The sequence below is a fragment of the Rhinolophus hipposideros genome, assembly GCF_964194185.1.
Source record: "Rhinolophus hipposideros genome assembly, chromosome: 1".
Taxonomy (NCBI): Eukaryota; Metazoa; Chordata; class Mammalia; order Chiroptera; family Rhinolophidae; genus Rhinolophus; species Rhinolophus hipposideros.
Window position 1 is genome coordinate 4,793,443 of NC_138047.1, and position 14,184 is coordinate 4,807,626.

The following is a 14,184-nucleotide window of genomic DNA, read 5'->3' on the forward strand; positions in this document are numbered from 1 at the left end:
CGTGTACGCCAATGTTCATTGCAGCTTTGTTTACGGTGGCCATGACATGGAAACAACCAAAATGTCCTTCGATAGATGAATGGATAAAGAAGTTGTGGTATATATACATAATGGAATACTATTCGGCGGTAAGAAAAGATGATATAGAAACATTTGTGACAACATGGATGGATCTTCGAGTATAATTCTAAGCGAAATAAGTAGGACAGAAAAAGCAAAGAACCCTATGATTTCACTGATATGTGGTATATAAACCAAAAACAACAAAAGAACAAGACAAACAAATGAGAAACAAAAACTCATAGACACAGACAATAGTTTAGTGGTTACTAGAGGGTAAGCGGTGTGGGGGGAGGGAGATGAGGGTAAGGGGGATCAAATATATGGTGATAGAAGGGGAACTGACTCTGGGTGGTGATTACACAATGGGATTTACAGATTATGTAATACAGAATTGTACACCTGAAATCTATGTAATTTCACTAACAATTGTCACCCCAATAAATAAATTTAAAAAATATTTTGGAAAAGTCTTGGCTCCTCTGGGCAACAGTTTTCTCCTCTGTTAAATAAGGAAGAAAGAAGAAAAAGGAGGGAGGTAGGGAGGAATGGGGGAAAGGAGAGGGGAAGGATGAAAGGAAAAGACACTGGGCTGAATGCTCTCTCAAGTCTCTTTCCACTCAGAATTTTGATTCTGTTGAAAACGCTTCCTGAAGAACTGACTCTGGGTGGTGAACACACAATGCGATTTATATATGATGTAATACAGAATTGTACACCTGAAATTATGTAATTTCATTAACAATTGTCACCCCAATAAATAAAGGAAGGAAGGAAGGGAGGGAGGGAGGGAGGGAGGGAGGGAGGGAGGGAGGGAGGGAGAGAGAGAGAGAGAGAGAGAGAGAGAAAGAGAGAGAGAGAGAAAGAAAGAAAGAAAGAAAGAAAGAAAGAAAGAAAGAAAGAAAGAAAGAAAGAAAGAAAGAAAGAAAGAAAGAAAGAAAGAAAGAAAGAAAGGAAGAAAGAATTTAAAAAAAAGAAATGCAAACCAACAAAACAAAAGTTTAAAAAAAAACAAACGCGTCCTATAATACACAGAGGTCTGCAGAGCAGACAGGTAACAACAGCTGCCCCATGGCTGTGTGCTCATTATGCAAGACGCACTACAGGAAAAGCTTCACATGGTTAGCTCATTTAACAGATGCACGAACTGGTGGTTATTATTCTCCCACTTTATAAGAAAGAAAATGAACTTAAGCCCAAAAAACTCAGTCACTTTAGGTTTCTGTTTCTTTTTTTGTCACAGACTCAATCCTCAATTGGCAAAAACAGAGAAATGGCTTAGACAGGGAAAATTTATGAACTCCGGAAATGCAAATCAAAGTGAGACTTCTTCAAACAGAACTTGTGGGCAAAGTCCGCTGTACTGAGGCTCAGGCTACATGGCACTGCCTGCAGGACAAAGCAAACATGTTTATCCCAACCTATCAGAAATCACCAGTTGTAAGGTCTTATCTGCAGAAAGCAGGATTTTAGGACCAGGCAATGGAATCCCACAGGTATTCACTTTCTAAATTCAAGCACAAACCTGAGGTACCTACAACAAAGAACGGATAATGGCGATAAAATAAGAGGATCATTCAAAACTAAGTTTTAGACAGGCGTAAATGACATTTGAATTTAAGAGAATATTTTCTGCATATTGCCCTATATTTAATATTAACATCAGGACAATCGACTAAAATTAAATACAGTGCTAAGAAAACAATGTACAAGAATCATATTTTTTAAAGTAAAGTGAAAGTTGAACCCAACAATTTCCTTGGGAAAATTAATGCAAAAACTTAATGAGTTTTACACCACAAATTGTACTGTTTATGAAATATTTATCAAATTTTGCTTGTTTTTTTATTATATATAGCCTGAATTTTTTTGAATTGGTAGCAAATACATTTCCTTTATTTTGACTGATAAAGTACCATGTTGGTGAATGAAGCGTTTCCAGAGTTAAGCTTAAATCAACTCATAATAAAAAATCCTTCCATTATGAGTTAACAGACACCCAAAAGCAGTTTTAAGAAACAAAAATATTTCTGAAGCATCTAGACCTCAAACAATTGGCCTCAGAAATGGCATCTGAGATACTGAGTACAAGGAACACAATTCCATCTTTGTATTTTGTACTTAAAATACTAATATCGAGTGATTATAACTCGAAACCACATAAAAAGCTACAGAGTTTGAGATAACCAAAACAGAAATGCTGCGTTTCATCATTATACATACTCCACCTTACCAGTGGAGAGAACTCTGCCGGCACCCTCTCTCCAGACCTTCCTATGGGCTGCACTTGTGTGTCCTGTGCTGAAAACTGTCCCTCTACCTAATAAAACATCCTGTGACACCACGTTAGAGAGATGCCCTGGGAAACTATAGTATTTGTTTCCTTCAGATTGCTCCGTGACATCAAATAACACATATAGGGCACTGAGCAGTCATCCTGCAAAGTCAGTGCTGAGTCAATCAGATATCATCATCACCATCACCATCATCATCATCATCACCATCATCACCATCATCATCACCATCATCATCATCACTATCATCGTCACCATCAGTGTCATCATCATCACCGTTGTCACCATTGTCATCACCATCATCATCATCACCATCATCATCATCGCCACCATCGTCATCATCACCATCACCATCATCATCATCATCACCATCATCATTGTCATCATCAATTGGGCCACTGAAGCATAATTACTCAAACGGTGGCCTAAAAAGGGGACTCTACCTCCCAACAATTCCAGTATTTTTTTTAAAAGGCCAAACTGTAATTAAATCTGTGCTACTTTTATTAATACATATTAAGGTGGTTGTAATATATTGAAATTTTCAAGTTTATTTCAGTTTGAGAAGTCTGTATTCTTTCAGCTATACCCCAACTGAAACTAAACTGATGGAAAGATTATATGAAAATCCACCAAGTAGGAAAAATATTTTCCATAGTAATATATTTTTTCAATGGAAAAGGAATGATTAGGAAAGAATCCATTTCTGTATAACAAATATAAATTTGCCCATCTACCTGATGGGTATAAAAATAGCACAAGAAACAGATAAATCTAAACAGACTGAGCCAAAAGAGAAAGGTATTTCATAGAAAGTATTTTATCATCAGAACAGTATGGTTTCCTATGTTTAAGATCTATTTATTGTGTTATTTTTACAAGTAGCAAAGTCCCTCCGTTTTTCCCCCCAGCTTAATACACATGAATATAAAAAGCTACTGATTCCCACATTGCCCGCCCCACCCCCATCCGCCTGGGTTCACAGGAAGCTGTGGACCATGAACTGCCTCCTGAAGGAGCGGTGGTTTCCTCCTTAACTCGGGCTGGAACGCTAGCACTCTAGTCAGTCATCCTCTTGCTGATTTCTCTTCTGTCAAAGGAAACCAAGACTACATTAAAATAGCATATTCTAACTAGAATATTTTTTCTGCCAACGTCTTTCTCTGTAAGCAAGTATCGTTTTCTAGAGGCCGTGGCAAAAGACGTGGGTGAAAATTATCTTGGAAAAACATACCTGAATGTATTCACTCAACGTGTTTATCACTTTGGCTCCGGGGCGTTCAGGTATTTGAATATTTCCTACTCTCTCTTCCACACTTTCGAACACTCCCACCCAGAGAAATACACCCCCAATACAAATATTCACTTTCCCCCTTGAGTAACCACAGCAAAGATCTGATCTTCTCTTAGTCTTCTAACAGCATAAATACTGTCTTCAAAATCAGAAGTATTGTGAAAATTATTCAAAAAGCATGCACATCATAAAAACATTTTCCCGGCATTGTAATTATTAAATAAATGACTCCTTCAACTCACATGACATACTTCATTATTAAAGGACCTAACTCAGTAAGGACCAACATGCGAAGCACACATAGACTTTACCAGTTTCAGAAAATCAATGAGTTTGTGAGCGTCTTCCCCAGTAGACAAATCGACAAAGTCCTTGGGCAGCCGGTAACTCAGATAGGGACTGGGCTGGACTGTCACTTCACTGTTTGTGCAACGGAAAGCTGGAGAATCCTTTACAAAGAAAACAAGGAAAGTCTGGGGAAAATTTTTTAAGTTTCTTTTCCAAACTGAAAAAGATTCCAGTGTAACAAATTCAACTGCATGGTCCCCTCTGTACTCAGTAAAGAAGAAAATAAGACTTTGAAGTAAAAGATGACACCGAGGTTTTAAAGATGTTCCTACATATTCATTAGGACAGAAATGTAAGTATCTGAAAACAGCGTCCTCATGGGGAGCTGGATGCTCCCGGGAGCAGTCCGTGTGTCCTCACTGCAAATGGGTTACGGAGGGACCAGAAGCTAGTTATGCCAGGCCTTGGGCAATCTCACACCGGCCAGAATGCTTGATAAATATTATCGTTTTCTTCAGGTGCGGTTAGGAAACACTGCCTTGGAGAATCAAGTTAATAGTGAGGGCACGTCGTTTAACTTGTTTATGAATCTCTCTCCTCCCTTACGTAAATTCAAGTATCACACTAAACAAGGCTTCACATCCTTCAATGTACGGTTGACCCTTGGACATGGGGGTTAGGGGCACAGACCTCCAGAGCAGTCGAAAGTCCTCGTAAAGTCCAGTCGGCCCTCGGCACATGCAGATCCCCAGCCACAGAGCTGACCCTTGAACAATGCAGAGTTGACCTTTGAACTACACATGTCAATTGGGGAAATTATCCGAGTAGTTCAGACCCATGTGGTTCAAAGGTCAACTGTACTTGCGTAGAACTTGCATATAGTATTTACATGCTGCCTTGTGCCGAACAAGACTTCAGAGACAGAAGACCTTGGTTTTGGACTTCGTGGGTGGCACATATCTAGGTGAAGGATGGATGGTGTCCAGCAGGTGGAAACAAACCGGAAACTTGAATGGAACAGGATCTAGAAAGCAGGCCATACCTTATGACAGACAGACCAATCATCTGACAAATATTTATGACACACCTACTTTGGGCTGGACCTTGTTTTAGGTAGGGGAGATAAACTAGTAACAAAGTTGGGAGACAGCCAATAAGCAAGCAAACCCACAAACAAACAAGATCATTTCAGATAGCAAAAAGGGTTATAAAAAGAAAACAATAGGGTGTTATCAGAAGAGCCAGGCAGACTGCTTCAGAGGGGCGGACAGGTAAGAGCTTGCTAAGGAGGGGATGTCCAGACTGAGCTGGAAGCGTGATGAAAGCAGCCTCCTGAGGTCTGAGGGCAGAAGGCGGCTCTGAGACGCTACAGCAGGCAGGGCTTTGCAGCTTCGAGAAAAAGAAGGAAGGCTGCGTCTCCGTGGAGTGGAGGGCAGGCAGGAGGTGACGCTAGTGAAAAGGCCAACCAGTTCCCATTCCCCTTTGTTATCCCCCAACCTCCAAGATAATGTTTCAATTAAGAAAAAAGAAAGAAAGGATTTGGATCACAGAGGGTCTTTTGTACAAACTGTTTCTATCAAATACTGTGTCCCTCATATTTAAAAATAACCCTATGCTGAGTAATTTACATTCTTCTCCTCGAGGCTCAGAGTTAATGGCCCACAGCTGTAAGATGCCCACAGGGATAAAATTCCTTCACCTACTAATTCCACGAACATGAACTGTGCCTGGCACTGTGTGGAGGCCCGCAGATGCATGGAGAACAAGACGGTGCCCTGCGTGCAGAGACCTGCAGCCTCAAGCAGGACACAAGCAAGGCACAGGCAGGCACCACGCAATAGGGCGAGTGCCCCCAAAAGGAAAACATTGATCTGAGTCAGATTTAAACAACAGGGCCAGAGATGGCCCTGGACAGAGGAACGACGAAGACTAACATCTCAGGACGGAACAAAAGGAACGGTGCTCAGTCTGAGGCAAGGCAGCAATAGACGGGGGCGGGAAGAAGCCCAGCAGGGGAGCACATGTCACAGAAGCCCAGGGAAGAGGCGTCAGAAGAACATGGTGCCAAGCGGCTGAATGAGAGACGGGCAGTAGTACATCTCACTGCAGTTAGCAACCCATCAGTGCGCCCTGCCAACAGCGGTTTGTGTGGAGTGGCAGGGACTGCGACTAAGTGGCCGTGGCTGAGGAGCGGCAAGCGAGGCGAGTGAGAAGCAGCAGCCACCAAGGACAGATAACCAGGTAAGGGAGCGGCTGTGACGACAAACGACTACTCAGCAGTTACACAGAAGCAAATTACATAACAGCATGAGGACAACTGGTGTGACCACACTTACGTAAAAATGTGTGGGGTATCCATACAAAAAACGCCTGGAAAAATATTAACTCAAGTGGCAAGAATGGCTATTTCTAAGGGGTAGGGTTTCCAGTCTTGCCTCTTTTTAATTCTCTGTTTTTTTAAATGACCGTGTAAAAATAAAACTTTTTCAAAAGATATAAAACTCTCACAAGATAATACTAAATATTATTAAAAACTCGGGATACCTATGTTCAGATATAGTAAAATCTCATTTATATAAAAAGGTTTATGTATATGTGGGAAGGTATGTTATGTATTAAAAGCAGTGGTTCTCAGGGCAGTAAAATTGTGGCTGATTTTAGAATTTTCTTTAAAAATGAGCATGTAACTACTTTTATAGGCAGGAAAAAAAGTTATACAAAATTATTTAAAGAAAGTCTGGCTGTGGAGATGAGGAGAAGAGCGTAGCTGGGTGACGATATGGGGTTGGATTTTGTGTTGTTAAGATGGGAGGTATCTATCTGAACCTGGTTAACTACTGAGAGAGAGGTGCTCATGGACGTAAGAGACCAGAAAACGGGAAAGAAGATGACAGCACAAGGTGAGCAGACAGGGGAAGGGATGGTATGCGGGCAGGTGGGGCTAGACTTGGGAGTATGGCTGCAGATAAGTTCGGAGGTTTGATGACAGTGACAGTCACTGCTCACCAGTGGATTTCTCTTTTCCTCTGAAGAAGGAAAGGAACTGAGAAGCAAGTATGAGGGGTGTATGGAGGTATGAAATAGCCACTGTGGGTGATGGAAGAGAAAGCTGACAATATGGGAAGTGAAACTGTAATAGGGGCCCGCGTGAAATTGGGGTCGTGACTGTGAAGAGACCCCATGTGTACATCTGGGCAATTTCACTCTATCAGTGTCAGCGGCCTGGGGTCAGGATCAAACAAACAGATGTGCAAACTGACCCGGAGTCAAGATGCTTTCAGATGGGCAGGACGTAAGGAGCCAAGACAAAGAAAAATTACTAGAAAAAAATAAATCAGATGACCATTATGCCTTTATCTAAAGTGAAATGAATGAATCCCCATGGACACCCCTTCTCTGCTCACCTCCATCTGTCAGGATATCGGTGTTACATTCTGCACTTCCACAGGGCACAAGCCTCTCCAAGTGCCTAGAGAACCAGCAATATTTAGGGGACGAAAAGGTTTCCTGTGTGTCTTTTTTTAGCATCTTACCTGCTCAAGAGCATCTGCTTCATTAAAATCACCTTTCAAGTTTCTTCCGGATATCAGTTCTTCCCAAGTAAACAGCAGTGAATCTGTTACTTCTCCAAATGGATTAAAATCGATCAGCCACACCTTCCCCTGCAGGACAAAGAGAAAAATTAATATAAACTCTATAATCTGTCTTATCAGAAAGATCTTCATATTATTTTACCCAAAAGATAATCGTAAAAGAATCTTATAATTTATTTCAAAAGACAGTTCCTCCAGGTCCCACTGGAAAAAGGGCCACCTGTCCCTAGTCAAGTGCCATAGCCTCATGGAAAGGTTAGGTCACCTGTAAATGCAGACAGTGGACCTAGGAGGAAAGAAAGCTTGACAAAGACATATGTTCCAAATCCTGCCTCAGATACCATGAGAGTTTTAAGTCAAAAATCCAAGCAGGAAAAGGAAAATCTCAGAAAGGTTATACATGGTAGCACAACTGAAATGCTCTCAAGGGTGTCTTCGATTATCTTTCATGATTATCTTTGCCCTGGGAGGCAGGAAAAGGCCACAAGTTCCAGAGAGCACCCCCAATCCCACCACGCAACCACCGCTGCTGCGAAGGGTGCGTTTTTTTTAAGCATATGTAAAGAAGTATAGAAATGCTCAGGTTTCTTTAATTTTAATGTAATAGTTGTTTGTCTATATGTTAGAGCTTAATAGCAAACGAAGGGGACATCCAAAAATTATCATCAACCTTTAAAATAAGTGTCTATCTTCTACTCTGAGAGCAGAGGTGGGCAGTGTGATGGGTTCCCGGATCAGGGAAAGATTTCTGATCTGCTCAGACTGAGAGAAGTTAGAGTCGGGGCGTCTGAGGTTAACGTGGCATCACAGAGTCAGGAAATCTGGGAGCTCCTGCCATGATACTAAAGCCAACTGATGGCCACAGAGATACAGGTGCCATTGAGTAGACACATGTTCCCTTCAAACTTTTTTTTTTTTCCCTTCAAACTTTTATCTTTGCTCCTCTTGATTTTTCTCATTGAAACATTGCATATAATTACAGCATTTTGTTGCTGATAACTCGGATTTTCTGTAAATGTGTAGAAATCATGTCTTGATTGGTCATGCAGCATGTGTGAAATTACATACGCCGAAGGCACTAGATTGTTGAGCGAGAATTACTAATACCTAGCGCTATTTCTTACCTGGATTAAAGGAAAATTTTAAGAAAGATGAAATATCTTATTAGGACTTGCTTCAAACATCAGAAACATCTAGTCAGTGGCAGAGAACCACTACAGGCAGTACGCTTCACACACCATTTGGGTAAGTTTCTTATTTTAATACAATCCCCAGGAGAAATCTTCCAACTCTTTCTTGCCACTTGAGCTGGTTCCTCACATCAGTTCGGCACCCACTTATACATTCTTTGACTACGTGAAATAACATCAGCTGTCAATTAACTTCTTGGTATGATGTCAGCTTTGCTTTTGGGATAATTACCAAGATGTCTTTGACATGCTACATGTTATTTTAACAAAATGGGAATGTTCTAGCCCCCAAACCCTTTCTACTTGAATTTTTATAACTAGTAAAACCATCTCATTGTTAAAAGAAAAAGACTATTGCACCTGTTAGCGTAGGAATATTAAGATCTATAAACTAAAAATATGGCATACTGTAAAAAACAAAACAAATTAAAAAAGAAAAGTCGATCACTACTGCTAGAACTAACAGCTGGCAGAATTTGTTCTATCGTTCATAGTTGTCCTCCAAGTCAAAGAAAAATAAAAGCAGCTGGAATCAGCTTTATGCCTGGAATCAGGCATAAAACGATTATCAAGATGAGGATTTTGTATCTATAACATGTTTTTCATGCGACATCTCAGGCACAACCCATCTGAGAAATTCTGTTTTTAAGCACTCCATCAGATAAGTCGGGCCCAGTAGTAACCTTCCTGAAATCTCCCAGCTGACCAGCCCCCACCCAGCCAAATGAATCTCTATGCACCAGACTCTGTGCCAGGCACTGGGGCCTAAAGACTAATAAGAGAATCAATTCCTTCAACGTGTTCAGTCTAGACCAGGACACCGACATCCCCACTCCCCTACAGCCCCGCTCCCCTAAAAAATGAGAAACAAACACCATCCAACAATTACAATTCAGAGGGGCAAATGCTTTAATAGAAGTGAGAACAGGGTATTATGAGACGAGCAGAATATAAGGAGCACCTACCTAAATCTGGAGGGTGAAGCTGAAATAGCTCCCCAAAGTTACCTGGAATTTAAAGATGGCAGTGATGATGATCTGGGTGGTGGGAGGAAAAGCAGACCATTTCAGGGGAAAAGAACAAAAACAATAAAAACCAACAGGTGTGCAGGCCATGAGACGACGGTCCACCCTGAGAAGAGGTTCTTTTCTAGAGGGCCCCAGGATATGGTGGGTTAAGGGAACTTCAAAAGCCTCTTGTTCCAACAGGATGAAAGTAATCCCTTTAAATGTATAAACAAGAGTACAAGAAAGAAGGGGGATACCTGGAGCCAGAAATGAGGAGGAACTAAAAAAACAGAAATAAGCATATAAACCAATGCAGTGGGAACGCATGGGAGGGTTTTCCTCCCCGGAACCTCAGGGCAGGGTTTTAACATGCACACAGGAACAGGAGACTGGCCATGGGGAAGAGAATCAGAACCAAGAAGTGAACTTCCAAAGGGCTGCCACCTCAGTAAAGGAGCATAAGAAAAAACTCCTAAGGACTGGAATAGGAGACAAAGAAGCTTGTCTTTCTCTGACTGCGGTTTGGGGAATGTGGAAGAAGCAAATGAAAACTTCAAAACAATCTTTATGATTCCCACAAATAAAAATACCAACTTCACTGTAGATGAACTCATGGTAAAATAGACTGGTTTACAAAACCAAAAGGAAATATTCAACGTGAATGAGAGTCTGCAAATAGGCCAACCAGGGGTTAAAGCCCCAAGAACTGAGGGAAAACATCATCAATCTGAAGGACAATATAGAGATAGTGGTCTTAGGACAACTGGGTAAAAATCTAGAAAAAGACAAAGTTGGATCCATGTCGCATACAAGGAGAAATGCCAAATCAATCAAAAATTTAAATGTAAAATAGTAAATCACAGCACCTATATGCTGAAAACTATAAGACATTTTTGAAAGAAATTGAAGAAGACACAAAGAAATGGAAAGACATTCCGTGCTCATGGATTGGAAGAATCAACATAGTTAAAATGGCCATATTACCCAAAGCAACATACAGATTTAATGCAATCCCCATCAAAATCCCAATGGAATTTTTTAAAGAAATACAACAAAAAATCATCAGATTTGTTTGGAATCACAAAAGACCCCGAATAGCCAAAGCAATCTTAAGAAAAAAGAACAATACTAGACGTATCACACTCCGTGACTTTAGCTTGTACTACAGGGCTACAATAATCAAAACAGCATGGTATTGGCAGAAAAACAGACACATAGACCAATGGAATAGAATTGAGAACCCAGAAATAAAACCACATAAATATGGACAGATAATTTTGGACAGATTATTTTTGGACAAATATGGACAGAAGCTAAAAACATACAGTGGAGGAAAGACAGCCTCTTCAATAAATGGTGCTGGGAGAATTGGATAGCCACGTGCAAAAGAATGAAACTGGACTGCTATCTGTCACCATGTACCAAAATTAATTCAAAATGGATCAAAGACTTAAGCATAAGACCTGACACAATAAACTGACACAATAAATAGAAGAAAACATAGGTACTAAACTTATGGACCTTGGCTTCAAAGAGCATTTTATGAATTTGATTCCAAAGGCAATGAAAGTAAAAGCTAAAATAAACGAATGGGATTATATGAAACTTAAAAGCTTCTGCACAGCAAAAGAAACCATCGACAAAATAAAGAGGCAACTGACGGAATGGGAGAAGATTTTTGCAAACAGTGCCTCCGAAAAGGGGCTCACATCCAAAATATACAAGGAACTCATGAAACTCAACAACAAAAAAACAAACAACCCAATTGAAAAATGGGCAGAGGATCTGAAGAGACATTTCTCCAAAGAGGATATACAAATGGCAAATAGACATATGAAAAAATGCTCAACATCACTAATCATCAGAGAAATGCAAATGAAAACCACAATGAGATATCACCTCACCCCAGTCAGAAAGGTTATCATCAACAAGACAAATAGTAACAAGTGTTGGAGAAGCTGTGGAGAAAAAGGAACCCTCATACACTGTTGGTGGGAATGCAGACTGGTGCAGCCGCTATGGAAGGCAGTGTGGAGGTTCCTCAAAAAATTACGAATAGAATTACCATATGACCCAGCAATCCCTCTCCTGGGTATCTACCAAAAAAATTTGAAAACATTTATCCATAAAGACACGTGTGCTCCAATGTTCATTGCAGCTTCGTTTACGGTGGCCATGACATGGAAACAACCAAAATGTCCTTCGATAGATGAATGGATAAAGAAGTTGTGGTATATATACATAATGGAATACTATTCGGCGGTAAGAAAAGATGATATAGAAACATTTGTGACAACATGGATGGATCTTTAGAGTATAATTCTAAGCGAAATAAGTAGGACAGAAAAAGCAGAGAACCCTATGATTTCACTGATATGTGGTATATAAACCAAAAACAACAAAAGAACAAGACAAACAAATGAGAAACAAAAACTCATAGACACAGGCAATAGCTTAGTGGTTACCAGAGGGTAAGGGGGGGTGGGGGGTGGGAGATGAAGGTAAGGGGGATCAAATATATGGTGATGGAAGGAGAACTGACTCTGGGTGGTGAACACACAATGGGATTTACAGATGATATAATACAGAATTATACACCTGAAATCTATGTAATTTCACTAACAATTGTCACCCCAATAAATTAAAAAAGACAAATACCATATGATTTCACTTATATGTGGAATTTAAAGAACAAAACAAAGAAACAAACAAACAAAAATAATAAATCACAAAAGAACTACTGAAAGAAAAATAGGGAGGTACTTTTTAAAATTATGACTCAAATTCAAAAATCATAAAAAAATAATAGTATATTTTATCTTCATGGCAAAAGACTAATAAACTGGGGTAACCCCAAAGGCCTAATCTCTATAATATATAAAGAGCTCCTATATTTTGAAGGAAAATCAATAACAGAAAAAAAATAGAAAAGATATGAAGCAACAGTTCACAGAAATGACCTTAAGTACATGAAAAGATAAACTGCATCCTCACTCATAATAGGAAAAACAGAAATCGAAATTATACTGAAACATTTTTCATCTACCAAAACAACAAAAACACCCTACAAAGTTTGAGCACATATTCTGTTGGCAAGCTTTGAGGAAACATCCAGGTACATTCCCAGTGGGATTACATGGAGTAACTTCTACAGAGGGTAAACTGCAATATATATAACAAAATTAAAATGCATTTAGCCTTGAGCTAGCAATTCCACTTCTAGGAATTTATCCTGTAGATATACTTGCACATGTATGAAACACATAGATGGGATATTCACCAGAGCAGTGTGCAAAAGACTAGAAACACTTTATGTGTTGATCGATAGGGAAGCAGCTAAAAAAACTACACAGTGTATCCACAGAACAAAACACTGGGCCACTGTAAGAAATTGGAAAACTAAGACACAAGGTCTGACAATTAAGTTTGCGAACTTGCCACTGTGCGCTTACAGAGGCAGCACCGTACAAGCAGCTCAGTAAGGTTTCAGAAACTTGGTCTATCAGTGTCTCATGGCTGTGTTCATCTCGACGTGGGGCGGTGTCTTGCTGAGTGGCGTTCATCATTGTTGTTGTGTGTTAATGTGTGCTGTCGTGAGAATGTCTGAGCTTGAATTAGAGCAATGAACAAACATTAAATTTGTCATTAAACTTGGCAAGAATGGAAGTGCAATCAGGGACATTTTAATCCAAGTTTTTGGGGATAATGCCATGAAGAAAAGGGAAGTGTACAAATGGATTAAATGTTTTTATGAGGGAAGAGAACGTGTCACTGATGAAGAGAGGTCAGGGTGACCAATAACGAACAAAACTGATGAAAATATTGCAAAAATTTGTCAAATTGTTCCTCAAAATCATCGTTTGACTGTGAGAAGCATAGCAGACCAAGCACAGTTAGGAAAATCTTAACTGAAAATCTTGGCATGAGAAAGGTGTGTGCAGACATGGTCCTGAAGGAGCTCACCAATGCACAAAAGCAAAAGAGAGTCAAAGTTTGCCAAGACTTTTCAAGAGGCAAGACAATGTTTTGGGCCGTGTTATCACTGGTGATGAAACATGGGTGTACCAATATGACCCTGAAACAAAGCTTCAAAGTGCACAATATAAGTCAGACGATTCTCCACGACCAAAGAAGTTCTGTCAGTCCAAATTAAGAGTCAAAAATGATGTTGCCAAACTTTTTATGATAGCAGAGGGATTCTTCATTATGAATCTGTACCAAATAGACAACCAGTTAACCAAGTTTACTATTTGGAAGTGCTGAAAAGGCTGCATGAAAAAGTTAGGCGACCTGAACTTTTCACCAACAATCCATGGCTCTTGCATCACGACAATGCACCAGCTCACACGGCACTGTCTGTGAGAGAGGTTTTAGCCAGTAAACATATAACTGTATTGGAACACCTTCCCTACTCACCTGATCTGGCCCCCACTGACTTCTTTCTTTACCCGAAGATAA

The 14,184-nt window shown here is 40.1% G+C and overlaps 1 protein-coding gene across 2 annotated transcripts in view; it reads right to left on the reverse strand.

The window, feature by feature from the left end:
• Window positions 1-1,645: 1,645 nt before the first annotated feature.
• Window positions 1,646-14,184, reverse strand: part of CDC123 (cell division cycle 123) — a 60,511-nt gene continuing 47,972 nt past the window's right edge. Inside the window, exons 11-13 of one of the 2 annotated variants that reach the window (XM_081053220.1) lie at window positions 7,470-7,598; window positions 3,960-4,097; window positions 1,646-3,444 (exon numbers count right to left, since the gene is read on the reverse strand). In XM_081053220.1, coding sequence (XP_080909346.1) covers window positions 3,418-3,444; window positions 3,960-4,097; window positions 7,470-7,598 — 294 coding nt within the window. In that variant the 3' untranslated portion in view covers window positions 1,646-3,417. The remainder of the gene's footprint in view (window positions 3,445-3,959; window positions 4,098-7,469; window positions 7,599-14,184) is intronic. The other variant, XM_081053221.1, reaches the window with a different exon arrangement.